We start from the raw sequence: 12,190 nt of genomic DNA, 5'->3' as shown, positions 1-12,190 counted from the left end.
TCTCCTATTTTTACACACACACACACACTTGGTTCCTTTCTAGTTTAGTTTACTTAGTTGGCGCTTTTCGTGGTTGTTTTTTGCACATTTCAGCCTTCGGTTCTGTATTCCACTCTGATAAGGGGTGATGAAACAATTTCCTATTTTCCTTGTTTGTTTTCAGTTTACTTTTGTTGTTATTGACGTTTGATGCTTTTGACTTAGTGGATTCGAAGTTATGCTTTCATTTCAAGTCACCGTGTTCTGTTTTATGCATGATGTTTCTGATTTGCTTTCAGTTTCCTTTTCATTTCGCATGTTCTAGGTTAGATATGTTTTGCTCTGCTTTGATTTGTTCAGAACTGATGTTTTATGCTTGAGAATACGTAGTATGTTTAGATCCAGTAGTTTATGTTTCAGTTAATGCATGATTATGAGTTAGTTTCATGTTTTACATAGTTGTATTTTAGATCTTAGAAGTATATTTAGTTTATGAGCTGATTTGAAATTTAATCTTCTTTGATCTTTCAGATCTACATTTCTGCTCTGTTTTCCAAGTTGATTTTGCGAAGAAGATAAAGCCGTTACAAAGGTTTTACTTTATCGTACATTTTGCAGGGGACTGACAGCCCCCCGTTTATTTTGTTTGTCCATTTATGAAAAGTTCAGCTGAGTTGATCAGTTTAATAACTTTAATCTTCCCAGTCTAGTAGTTAATTTAACCCACCCCTAGAAGCGTGGCCGCAGCCATTCCCCTTTCGTGTCCAGCATGCAAATCTCAAATGCCTCATCTCTGTGAGATCGATCCTTACTTCCCTAAACTAGTTAATAGTATTAGTGGGTTAAGGTTTTGAAAACACTCTTGTCTTGAGTTTTTCATTTCTTCTCTCTCGAGTCGGAGTAAATCAAGTTGATCAGCCTGAGTTTCAACTGGATCCACTAACTTGTTCTCACAAGTAGAAGGGCATATAATTAGCTAGCCGGATCAGTTTGATGATTTGACTTGAGCAGTCCACAACGATACAAATGCACACTGAAGAAGAAAGACACAAAGCAAGCACTTTTCAAATGGCGTCGTCCTTGAAAATTTGTCACATTTATCCATTTTCGTCCGTCCCACAAAATTTGTCACATTTCACTTTTTTACCATTTTTGGTAATAGACCACATATTCCACTAACTCATTCTCACTCACATTTTATTATAATATTTCAAAGTGGAACTCTCATTCCACTAACTTCAATGTGAAGCAATTTTAAATCCTTGGGTCAATTGTCTCACCTTGAAAGTGACTACAAATTAGTATGAGAAATAGTCACTAGATCTGCAAGTGGATATATTGATCTTATAACAAAACAAAATGTATGATAATTATGTGCCAAAAAATGTGTGAACTATAATGTGAGAAAGAATATACTCCCTCCGTCCGCGAATAGGAGTCTCATTTTTTCATTTTAGTCCGTCCACGAATAGGAGTCCCGGTTCTCTTTTACCATAAACGGTAAGAGGGTTCCACCTTCCACTAACTCATTTCACTCACATTTCATTTAAAACTAATTTATACAACTGGGACCCCTATTCCACTAACTTTTTTCCATCCACTTTTCTTAACATTTCTTAAAACTCGTGCCGTCAAGAAATGAGACTCCTAATGGCGGACAGAGAGAGTATATAACTAAAGGGATGAGATCAATTGCTAACTTACCCCTTTGTTGCTAACTATAACTAATTTAAGATCATAGAAATTAAGAGATCTAATGGTCTATAATTTGTCTTGTATAGTTTCATTTTTCATATTTTAAAAGATGAGATTAACTACCACATTTAGGGTTTTGAATCGCAATGTCAATATAGTGTATTAAAGATATCAACACATTGCATTGAATATGTCAGCATAATTTAATATTGACATTGTACACATATTATGTTGACATATTAAGTTGTTTGTCGAAAAATATGAAAATATACGATTTTTTTAAAAATTTTGACATCGGAATATACATGTGTAAGATCTCATTATAATTCTTATAAAATTATTTTTAATTTGATATATGTTGTATGAAAAAATAATTTAATTAAAATAATCGTTTAATGTTTTTAGATATTTTTAAGAAGTTAGTTAAAATTAACTTTTTGTATATTGCCAATTGACAGTTTTTGTACACTTTATTGGTACTTGTGGTTGTATGATTTTATGTTTGATTTTATAATCCAAAATCTATCATTTGTTTATAGTTAACAATTTTAAGGATAAATTAGAACACTCCCCTATAATTAATACTAGTACTAGGAGTAGTATTTATCTTTTAGTTTTAATTTTTAGAAATGTAACTATCTAAAAATTCTGTATAAAATAAATGCCTATAGTTTTTAGGTAACTATTTAAAATAAACAATTATAATTTGGATAGAACAGATAGAACAATTACAAGAAATTGACATAAAATTAATATGTCTCAAAGTTTAAAATAAAATTGATAAAATCAGTAAAGATCTGGAAAAGGAAAATGAACAGAAGCTCAAAGTTGGATTCATTGCAAAATTTAAGCTCCATTGTTTGATTGAAAACTCAGTTAGTATTGTTAGTGATTCCAATGCCGATCCTTTTCCATCGAACGGCCGGATACACGTCCGTTTTCCGGCGTTATTTTCGCCGGGGGAAGATACAGAAGCCCCTCCGTCTTCGGAAATTGGATGGCTACATCTATTGCATACAGGTGAACAAATTCCCTTAATTTTTTTTCAGCCTTTTAATTCTGCTTCTCCATGCTCTCTATCTGTTCGACGGAATGCTCGAGTGACGATTGTGTTAATAATGCCTATGTATGATATCTCCACACGTTGTGTGCAATGTGCTCTTATCAATGTCGATTAACTTGGATTGTTGGTCCCTTGTGTTAAATTGTTATGTTGGCAAATCTATAATTCGTATGTGGATGAGTTTGATTTGATTACTTGTTCTTTGTTATTATCTTAGCTCAGTAAGGTTCTGAATTACTGGAAAATATGATGATCTTTAACATGTAGGGAGTGTGTTAGTGCTTATTTTCAGCTGCCAAGGATCACATAATTACTGCTGTTTATGTCGGATTTTTTGGTGTGGAAGTCGTAGTTTTAGTAGTAGTAGAAGAGTTTGGCGTAAACTAATAAAAGAAATATTCTACAGGTAACTTTAAACAAGATGATTAAGATGCTTGTGAGGATTGTTACTCAAACAAATGTAAAACTTCCAAGTGTGGATAGAAAACCAAAACAATCGTGGATTCCTATCACGATCTTTGGGGAACATAATGTGAAATCTTTTTCTTGGTCTAGTGTAGTCTTAAAGTAGCGAATACGGGGGGTATTGTTCGAAGTTCATATATAGGTGCCTATATTTATTCCTTGATCAAGTATAGATTTTTTGAAATTATGGATTCCATCGCATACCTTGAGATTTTGGAGCACAAACAATCAAATACAAGTATGTTTTCATAAGCTACATTATAAATTTGTGATGTATGTTGTTGCCTAATCTAATGTGTTTAGAATTAGTAAGGTGACTTCTTCTCATTGTTCAAGATTGCTATGGCTTATAATTGTTCCGTGTGAAAGTACTCTGCCTCATTCATGAGTAGTCCTATTAGTCGACTCTAATTTAATCCGTATTATTTCTAATATTTTCTCAGACGTTCCAACTAATAAGTGGTATTGGTATCAAAGTAAATTTTTATGTTTATTAGGCAAATACACGTATGCGATAAGTTAATTACACGAATACAATAATAAGAAAATAGTAGATTACAAAGGTGGCCAAGTGGCTTCTGAGCAGCTACACATGTAAACTTATTCCGAAATAGAATAGTGGAAAATAGCATTAATCACACCTTACTTATAACGCTTGCAGATGCTTGCATATGTAACACCTATCCTCACACGTCACAAGACCTTTATGGCACCTACACTCACAATAGCTGACCCTACAATATACATAAGTGTGAACGAGTGTGCATAGTAAATCAACTGTAATTGTAAATGATTATTACAAAACAAAAAGATTAAGAAAGCCAGGTTGGCTGCTAAGCAATACACACAGGACAAAAATGACAGTAGGATCTTTTCATTTTGTAACGCATGCGCACTAGCTTGTATGCCCAGCGCCTATATAAGAAGCACAGGTTAGTCCATTGTCTATTCTTCTTCAGAGTAAATTTTACCATAAATCTAGAGGGTGGAAATTTCTCAGAGAATAAGCATAATTTCTAAGGATTTGGAGGCCACAGTTCTCCTTTTTTGTGCAGTCTTCGCCAAGAATTATTTCCTTGAAGGTAGATCTGTCGTTTAAAGAATTTTAATTACATAGCTATATACAAATGAAGAAAAATTGCATCTTTTTTATATATTTTCATGAAGGTATAAACTTAATTACTGGTTTAGTTTCTCCGTTGTGTAGTTAATGATAGATTATATGTTTGAAATGACTGCGTGTTGAATTCCATAGAAGGGAAAGAAGATCTGGTAAGTTGATGTTGTTTGTGAAATAATTGTCCAAATCAATGAAGTTCACATTAATGCTTTAGCAAATAAAGTAAGAGAGAAAACACAAATAACTACAGAAAAGTAAATGTAGAGCAATCGCTGAAATTGAGATTCTTGATTTTATTTTGGACAACATTTCTGAGTGTTTTTAAGTTCATACTTTTGGTGATAATTCTTTAGTAATGTTTGCTATTGACAAATTTATTTTAAAAATAATGTTGTTCGTGAAGCAGTGTTATTTTTGCTGCATATTACACAAAATGTCGATTTTTAGTTGGAGTGCTTGGATGTAATGGTATTGCAGATGCGAGTGTGGGACTGTTTTTCTTTTCCCCAAATTATTTTTTTGGATTCTCCAATTGTATGCATGTTTTGTACTCTCCTGCTTGTGTATTTTCGAATAAAATATTAAGGGATCAGTCCTTCAATGGTAATATTGGATGCAAAATTCCTACCTTTTTACTCATTTTCACAATTAGTTTTGATGAGTAACAGTTGATATTTTTTTAATTTTAACCCTGTTTGATTAATCACTCACTCCTGTCATTCTAAGTACTATTTCTAAGTATTTTTATTTTACAAGTTGTCATATAAAACACCTCATTATTTTCATTTCTGTACATATTTTGTTTTGCATGTATGTGTATATAACACAAAGCCATACATCTATAGTGCACACATATTTTAGTTCTTCGTGAGTATTTGAGGTACTTAGCAAGATGAGATGGATTTGATGCTAGTTGTTTCAATAAATTTGAGAGTTCAAAATTTACAGGTCATCATTCTCTGTTCTCAGTCAAGCTTTCCCAGTTGCATCGAAAATGGATTCAGAACGGACATCCAACAACTGCTTTTGGACGATGGGGATGGATGCTGATGCTGCATCAAAGGATGCAGACACATCTTTAAATTGGACAAGGGAGGAGGAAAAGGCATTCGAGATTGCTCTCAAAACCCACTATAATGATGCTGATGTGTGGGGTAAGATCGCATTGGCAGTTCCTGGGAAAACAGTTCAAGATCTAAAACTTCACTATGAAGCCTTAAGTGTGATGGCTGTTGAGTCTGGCAAGATGCCTCTGTCCATTTATCCGAACAAAGGCGATGTTCTAGAAGAGAAGAAGCTGGAGTCAGAGCAAGTGCAGCGAGGGCTTCATTGGACAGAAGAGGAACACAGGTAAAAAGCGTTAAGCACATCTTACTTTCATGAAGAAATATTTTATTTTTGCAAAGATCGCTAAATGCTTTATACTGTTGATGTGCCTAATATCCACTATATATATTGAGACGAGACTGTACAATTTTTCTCAATGTCACGCCTGTCAGAACTTGAAAGGCATTGCCCGTCGAAAGGCATTTATCATAGCCAAGACATGGCTTCATATGATTAATCATGTTATGCATCTTCACTTATAAAGTTACATTTGCTTTTGATAAAAACTGAAATGCCAATGCATATTTGAGAAGCATCATTTTTTGGAATAGGTTCACACTAATGAACTGACCGCAAATTCTGTGTTTGTTGCAGGCAATTTCTACATGGTTTGCATATGTACGGTAAGGGTGAATGGGAGGACATTGCGAAATATAGTGTGCGAACACGATCGAGTAGCCAAGTGGCAAGCCATGCGCAAAAGTTCTTCAGAAGGCTGAGTTCAACCAAAAAAGAGGGTAAACGGCTCAGAATTATTGATATCACAACTCTGAGACCCGAGCAGTTGTTAGCCTTCGAGAAGGAAACTACAAGCTCCATGCTCGAATGCTGCAAGGGAGAGTCTTCAACAGCTGGAACCGACGAAGAATTGCTTCCTGGAAATATCGAGAGAGCAGCAGTGCATGCTGGAACCCAACAACTGTCCGGATGCGCCACGGTAACTTCAGGTAATGCTTTCAGGAAGCGCGGGCGCCCTAAGAAAGCTTTGAGTACTGATGAAAACAAGCTAATGCGGGGGGCAAGGTATCCCAGGAATAGCACAGATGCAGCAGCAGGGCAAGATATTGACCTATTTTTTGATGGTCATTATGATATCGGTGCTAGCACAGATATTTTGGATGATGTGGATCTCTCTTTCTTCCCTCATTTTATGGATTGAAATTCTTGTCAGGAAGTTTAATAGATTTTCCTTTTTTTACCCTCATTATGATATCGATGTGTAGATGACATTCATTATCCCATTTTTCTATTAATGATGAGGGAATGTGGAGACCTCTCTATAACACCTGCTACTATGCACAAAACTAAACTGTTTCATTTTTATTTTCAATTCCCTTCAACAATACAGAGTTTATGCACAATCCATTACTCTATTAATAATTTTAACGTTCTCATTATCCATAACAACTTTATTAAAAAAACATACTTTTATGTGCACCAAAATTGTGCAGTGTTTTAGTAAAATTCCTTTTTAAATTTTATAATCCTTACAAAATTTCATGTAAAGAATATAATTGTTTGATTTAGTTTATGTAAACAAATAAAGCATTTTTGTTTTGTCAAAATTTCATAACTAGAGCTCATGGTGATATTTATTTATTTTTATATTATACAATAATTCATTTAATATATAAATAGATTTTCATTATTGTAGTCAGGTCCATGATTTGTTCGTGTACTAAATCTTTCTCATCTATCATATAAAGGAATATGGATAAAATCCAACACAATTTTAGTGCACTTACAAATAAATTTAATAATAATCTTTAGTTGTATGAACACTAAAACTGTAAAAATGTTAAACAATAAACAAACTGCGACAACTAATTTTATTGATGCAGATGCCAAAAAATAAGAGGAAATAACAAAAAATGATAAAACAGTGCAGTCATCGGACAATATTGGTGCATGTAGAAATAAGTTTAATAATATAAATATAATGCACAAAATTGCACAACAGAAAATCCTTTCTTTGATAAAAACTGAAATGCCAATGCATATTTGAGAATATGTTCAACCAAAAAAGAGGCGATATCACACCTCTCAGACCCGACCAATTCTTAGCCTTCGAGAAGGCAACTACAAGCTACATGCCCGAATGCTACAAACTCTATATATTGTATAAACTCTAAATTTTTCAACATAGTGTCAGCACAACATCAACACAGTGTAAAATTTCAAGATTTTGATATCAACACAATGTCAACAAGGTATCAGCCGTTGACATTGTGTTGATATTTTCTATTACTGTTATTTTATCATCTATTGATATTTTTTAATAGTCCAGATCATAGTTTGAAGTTTGTACAATATATAGAGTTTGCATTTGATTACGTTCCCATTATCCAATTTGTCTTTTAATGAGGCTTGTGGGAAATGATCCTCTAATATGTAGTTTTGTGCATAACAACCGATGGTGTGCACAAAACTGCACGTTTTCATCACTTTTTTTTTTTCATTTCAGTCTTATTTTCCAGAAGTGCAAATGTAATGTATGGATACATTCACAATCCCAATAGTCCTAATGTTTTTGTCTTCTCATTCCTTTCACCACTCACATTCCACTCTGGCAATTTTTCGAAAAGAAATGCAGATGAAAAGAAGAAGAATGAACAGAATGGAAAAGAGAAAAGTGTTGCGTCGTGATACCGCCGATCTCACACTCACAAGAATGAGAAAAATAAGAAAGTAAAACACACAAGGATGTAACGTGGTTCGGTGAAGAAACACCTACGTCCACGGAGAAGATGACCGGAATTTTATTGATGGGAACACTCGATTACAAGGAACTCACTCTCACTATTCAACCACTCAAAGCTAATCGCAAACTAGAGTAGTAAGTATGTGTATTGTGTTGATCTCATTCATTGCATTACAACTGAAATCGAGCTATATAAGTGATGGAGAAGAAGAAACAAACTAACTGACTTCACTTTCCAAAAATCAGTTATAACCGCTATCTCCAACGGCTAGTTCGAGCTCACCAAAATCGAGCTCATTTCTTGATCTCTTCCTCGAGCTTCAACGGCTCTATCACTCGGCTAGCATCAGTGCATGCACGGACACACCTTCACAAATCTCCACCTTGTCCTTGCAATGCTCCACCAATATCTAAATTCCCTTCTCAAACTTTGTTTCAACCTTCAACACTCCACAATCTCAACCAACTTTAAGCAATGCTTGAACTTCGAAGCTGGCAGAGGTTTTGTCAACATATCTGAGGCATTTTCCTCAGTAGGAATCTTCACCACATTGATTTTCCCACTTTGGATCTCATCCCTGATAAAGTGCCTCCTTACATCAATATACTTTGACCTTTCATGAAACATTTGGTGTTTGGCCAAACAGATTGCTGAGTTGCTGTCACAGTTGATCTTCACTGCCCCCAACTCCATTCCCAGATCTTGTAGGATCCCTTGTAGCCATTTTCCTTCCTTTGCAGCCTCTGTTAGTGCAATATACTCAGCATCGGTTGTAGATAATGCAACCACAGACTGTAGATTTGACTTCCAACTAACTGTTGTGCCAAACAATGTAAAAATGTAGCCACTTTGGGATTTTCGGTTGTCCAAGTTTGCAGCATAATCCGAATCACAAAATCCCTCAAGAACTTCATTCTTTTCAGACCAGGCTCCACCACCAAAACTTCAAACCAATCATAACAGATCCCTTTAGGTACTTCAAGATCCACTTCAGTGCAGCCCAATGCTCTCTACCCGGATCAGCCATATACCTGTTGGCCACACTTATAGCATGAGCAACATCCGGCCTTGTACATATCATTAAGTACATTACACTGCCCACTATATTTGCATAGGGTATCAGGCTCATTTCCCTTCTATCTTCATCTGATTTTGGCATTTGCTCCTTGCTGAGCTTGAAATGGCCTGCCAATGGAGTGGAGACTGACTTTGCATCTCTTACTTGATACTTCTTTATCACCTTTCTGATATAATCAGCCTGAACCAACTTTAGCTCCTTCTTCTTTCTGTTTATGATGATATCCATACCTAGGATCCGCTTTGCCTCCCCAAGATCTTTATTTCAAATTTCTGCTTGAGTTCTTCCTGACAATTTGCAGTTCATACTTTCTGGATCCAGCCAGTAGAATAACATCTACATACAACAATAGGTAGGCAACTATCAGATCTCCCTTTCTCTTGATATACATACAGCTATCAAAGCTTGATCTCTCAAAATCCATTAGCTCCATCTGTTCATGGAATTTCTTGTTCCATTGCCTACTACTCTGCTTGAGTCCATACAGGCTCTTTTTCAGTAAGCAAACTTTCTTTTCTGCTCCAGGCTTCTCAAAACCCTTGGGCTGCATCATGTAGATTGTTTCCTCTAGATCTCCATGTAAAAATGTTGTCTTCACATCGAGTTGATGCAGCTCCCAATTAAAATGAGCAGTCATAGCCAACAAAATTTGAATGGAAGTGTGCTTCACCACTGGAGAGAACACCTCTGTGTAGTCAATGCCTTCCACTTGTGTGAACCCCCTAGCAACCAGCCTTGCCTTAAAACGTATGCTTTCAACCTCCCCCACTTCCACCTTCTTTTTGAACAACCATTTGCAGCTGATCAGTTTCTGTGTCCCTAGATCAACCACCAAAACCCAAGTCCCATTTTTTAGTAGGGACTCTATTTCTTCTTCCATGGCCTTGACCCATTTCTGACTCTCTTTGCAACTCATGGCTTCTTCATAGGTTGATGGCTTTGAAAACATAAGTACATTTGCTACACATAGAGCAAAGAAGCTCATATCATAATCTGAAAACCTGCTAGGTAAGCCTGCACTTCTCCTTGGATTCCTTCTGGTTTCCTGACTTGCAGCAGCTTGCTGCCTGGGTGGCTCCTGATCACTTATATTATGAGCTGGTTGAGGACTAGGTGCTCCACCTTCTTCTTGATTTTCTGTGATCTCAGTATCCTCATCAGTATCTGCCCCAGCAGATCCCTCACCAAACTCAAAGTTCTGCATGTTAGAGCTACTGCCACCATCAGAGGCTCTTATATTTTTCTTGAATGGCATTTCTTCTTCATTGAATACCACATCTCTGCTCACAATAATATTCTGACCTTCTCCATCTAAATTCCACAGTATGTACCCCTTCACTCCATCTTGGTATCCCAACATCACCCATTTCTTTGCTCTTGGTTCCAACTTATTCTGTTTAATGTGTGCATAAGCAGCACACCCAAAAAGCTTCAAAGCATAATAATCTCTCAAGCTTCCATACCATCTCTGATTTGGGGTTTCATCAGATATTGCTGAAGAGGGGCATTTATTAATGAGAGCAGCTGCAGTAGAAATGGCCTTTGCCCAAAACTTCTTTGGCATTCCAGAATAGAATAGCATACATCTTACCCTTTCCAGCAATGTCCTGTTCATTCTTTCTGCCAATCCGTTTTATTGAGGGTTTCTTGGCACTGTCCTATGCCTTCTTATCCCCTTTACTTTGCAGAAATTATCAAACTCACTAGACAGAAATTCCATGCCATTATCAGTCCTTATACATTTCAGCACTGACCATTTCTCATTTTCATATCTAGCATGCCATTTTCTAAATTTTTCAAATGCTTGGGACTTCTCTTTTAGAATATAAATCCACACTTTTCTTGAGTGATCATCATACGAGATGAAATACTTACCTCCACCTATGGATTCTATTGGAGATGGCCCCCATAGGTTACTGTGGGCATACATAAAGGGTGCCGTGGAGGTGTGCTTCCCACCGGAGAAATGGCTGTTTCTTTGCCTTTCCTAGAATGCAAGATTCACACTTGTTCAGCCTCTCTGGTGCACCCAACTTCATCACACCACGTTTAGCCAGCTCCCTGATGCCCTTCTCACCCACATGTCCTAGCCTAACATGCCAAATATTCAGGTTCTCTGACTGAGCAACATTCACTGCATGAACCACAGTTTCACCCATCAAATAGTACAAGCTATTCTTTCTTTGGGCCTCCATAATAATCCTGGGACCCTTTGTTACTCTGAGAACCCCATCACTGGAATCAAACTTGTATCCCTTTGATTACAACAACCCAAGAGAAATCAAGTTTCCCTTGATTTGTGGTATGAACCTGACTTCTGTGAGAGTCTTCACACTCCCACCCTTCAACCTCAACTTGATCTCCCCAATGCCCTTGACATCACATGTCTGGTCATTCCCCAACATCACTGATCCTCTCCAGGCTGACAATTCTTGAAACCAGGATCTGTGAGAGCATATGTGGAAAGAGCAGCCCGAGTCCATAATCCAGCATTCTTCAATCTTTGCTCCTGAGTGTATATTCAAAACCTCATTGGCCTCCACTTCTTAAGCCAGATCAGCAGTCTCCAGATTGACAACCATCTCTTGTTCTTGCTTCCTTCTCCAAGCAATACAAGATTTCTTCAAATGCCCCGGCTTATTGCAATAGTAGCAGCTCCTGGTCTCCTTCTCTCCCTCAGCTCTCTCCTGCTTCTGTTTCTTTTTCTTGAAGCCTTTCTTGTTCTGATTTTTCTTCAAGTACAAGCTTTCAGCCACTGGATCATTTTTTCTGGAAGAAGTTGAATGATCAATCTTCTGTGTTTCCTTCAATTTGAGGGCAGAGTGTATCTCCTCATAGGTAACCTTTGACTCTCTTCCAAGTAGCACCGCATCCTTGAAATGCTCAAAACTTTTAGGAAGAGAATTCAGCAACATCAAGGCTTTGTCTTCATCCTTGATCACCTCATCGATGTTTTCAAGATCATCAATGCACTTCCCAAA

General features: G+C 36.6%; 1 protein-coding gene across 2 annotated transcripts; it reads left to right on the top strand.

Annotated features, from left to right (window-relative positions):
• The first annotated feature begins 2,412 nt into the window (after positions 1–2,412).
• On the top strand, positions 2,413–6,712 carry LOC121763283 (transcription factor DIVARICATA-like). Of its 2 annotated transcripts, none has more exons than XM_042159287.1 (3): positions 2,413–2,694; positions 5,292–5,672; positions 6,024–6,712. In XM_042159287.1, exons 1-3 carry the CDS (start codon positions 2,672–2,674, stop codon positions 6,586–6,588), a joined length of 969 nt encoding a protein of 322 aa, XP_042015221.1. In that variant the 5' UTR covers positions 2,413–2,671; the 3' UTR covers positions 6,589–6,712. The 2 variants fall into 2 exon arrangements, with proteins under 2 accessions (XP_042015221.1, XP_042015214.1); XM_042159280.1 differs by having other exon boundaries at positions 5,271–5,672.
• The last annotated feature ends 5,478 nt before the right edge of the window (positions 6,713–12,190 follow it).

This window comes from Salvia splendens, chromosome 2 (genome assembly GCF_004379255.2).
Source record: "Salvia splendens isolate huo1 chromosome 2, SspV2, whole genome shotgun sequence".
In the NCBI taxonomy this organism is placed as follows: domain Eukaryota; kingdom Viridiplantae; phylum Streptophyta; class Magnoliopsida; order Lamiales; family Lamiaceae; genus Salvia; species Salvia splendens.
The sequence above is the reverse complement of the archived record's forward strand: the minus strand, read 5'-3'. Positions and strand labels throughout refer to the sequence as shown.

What these genes read in the sequence shown, in the direction of transcription:
- LOC121763283 (XM_042159280.1), top strand. Translation starts at nt 2,672, where the DNA reads ATGGCTACATCTATTGCATACAG. An exon ending in GCTACATCTATTGCATACAG is followed by an intron (nt 2,695 to 5,270) that starts GTGAACAAATTC and finishes CAAAATTTACAG; the next exon opens with GTCATCATTCTCTGTTCTCA. An exon ending in TGGACAGAAGAGGAACACAG is followed by an intron (nt 5,673 to 6,023) that starts GTAAAAAGCGTT and finishes TGTTTGTTGCAG; the next exon opens with GCAATTTCTACATGGTTTGC.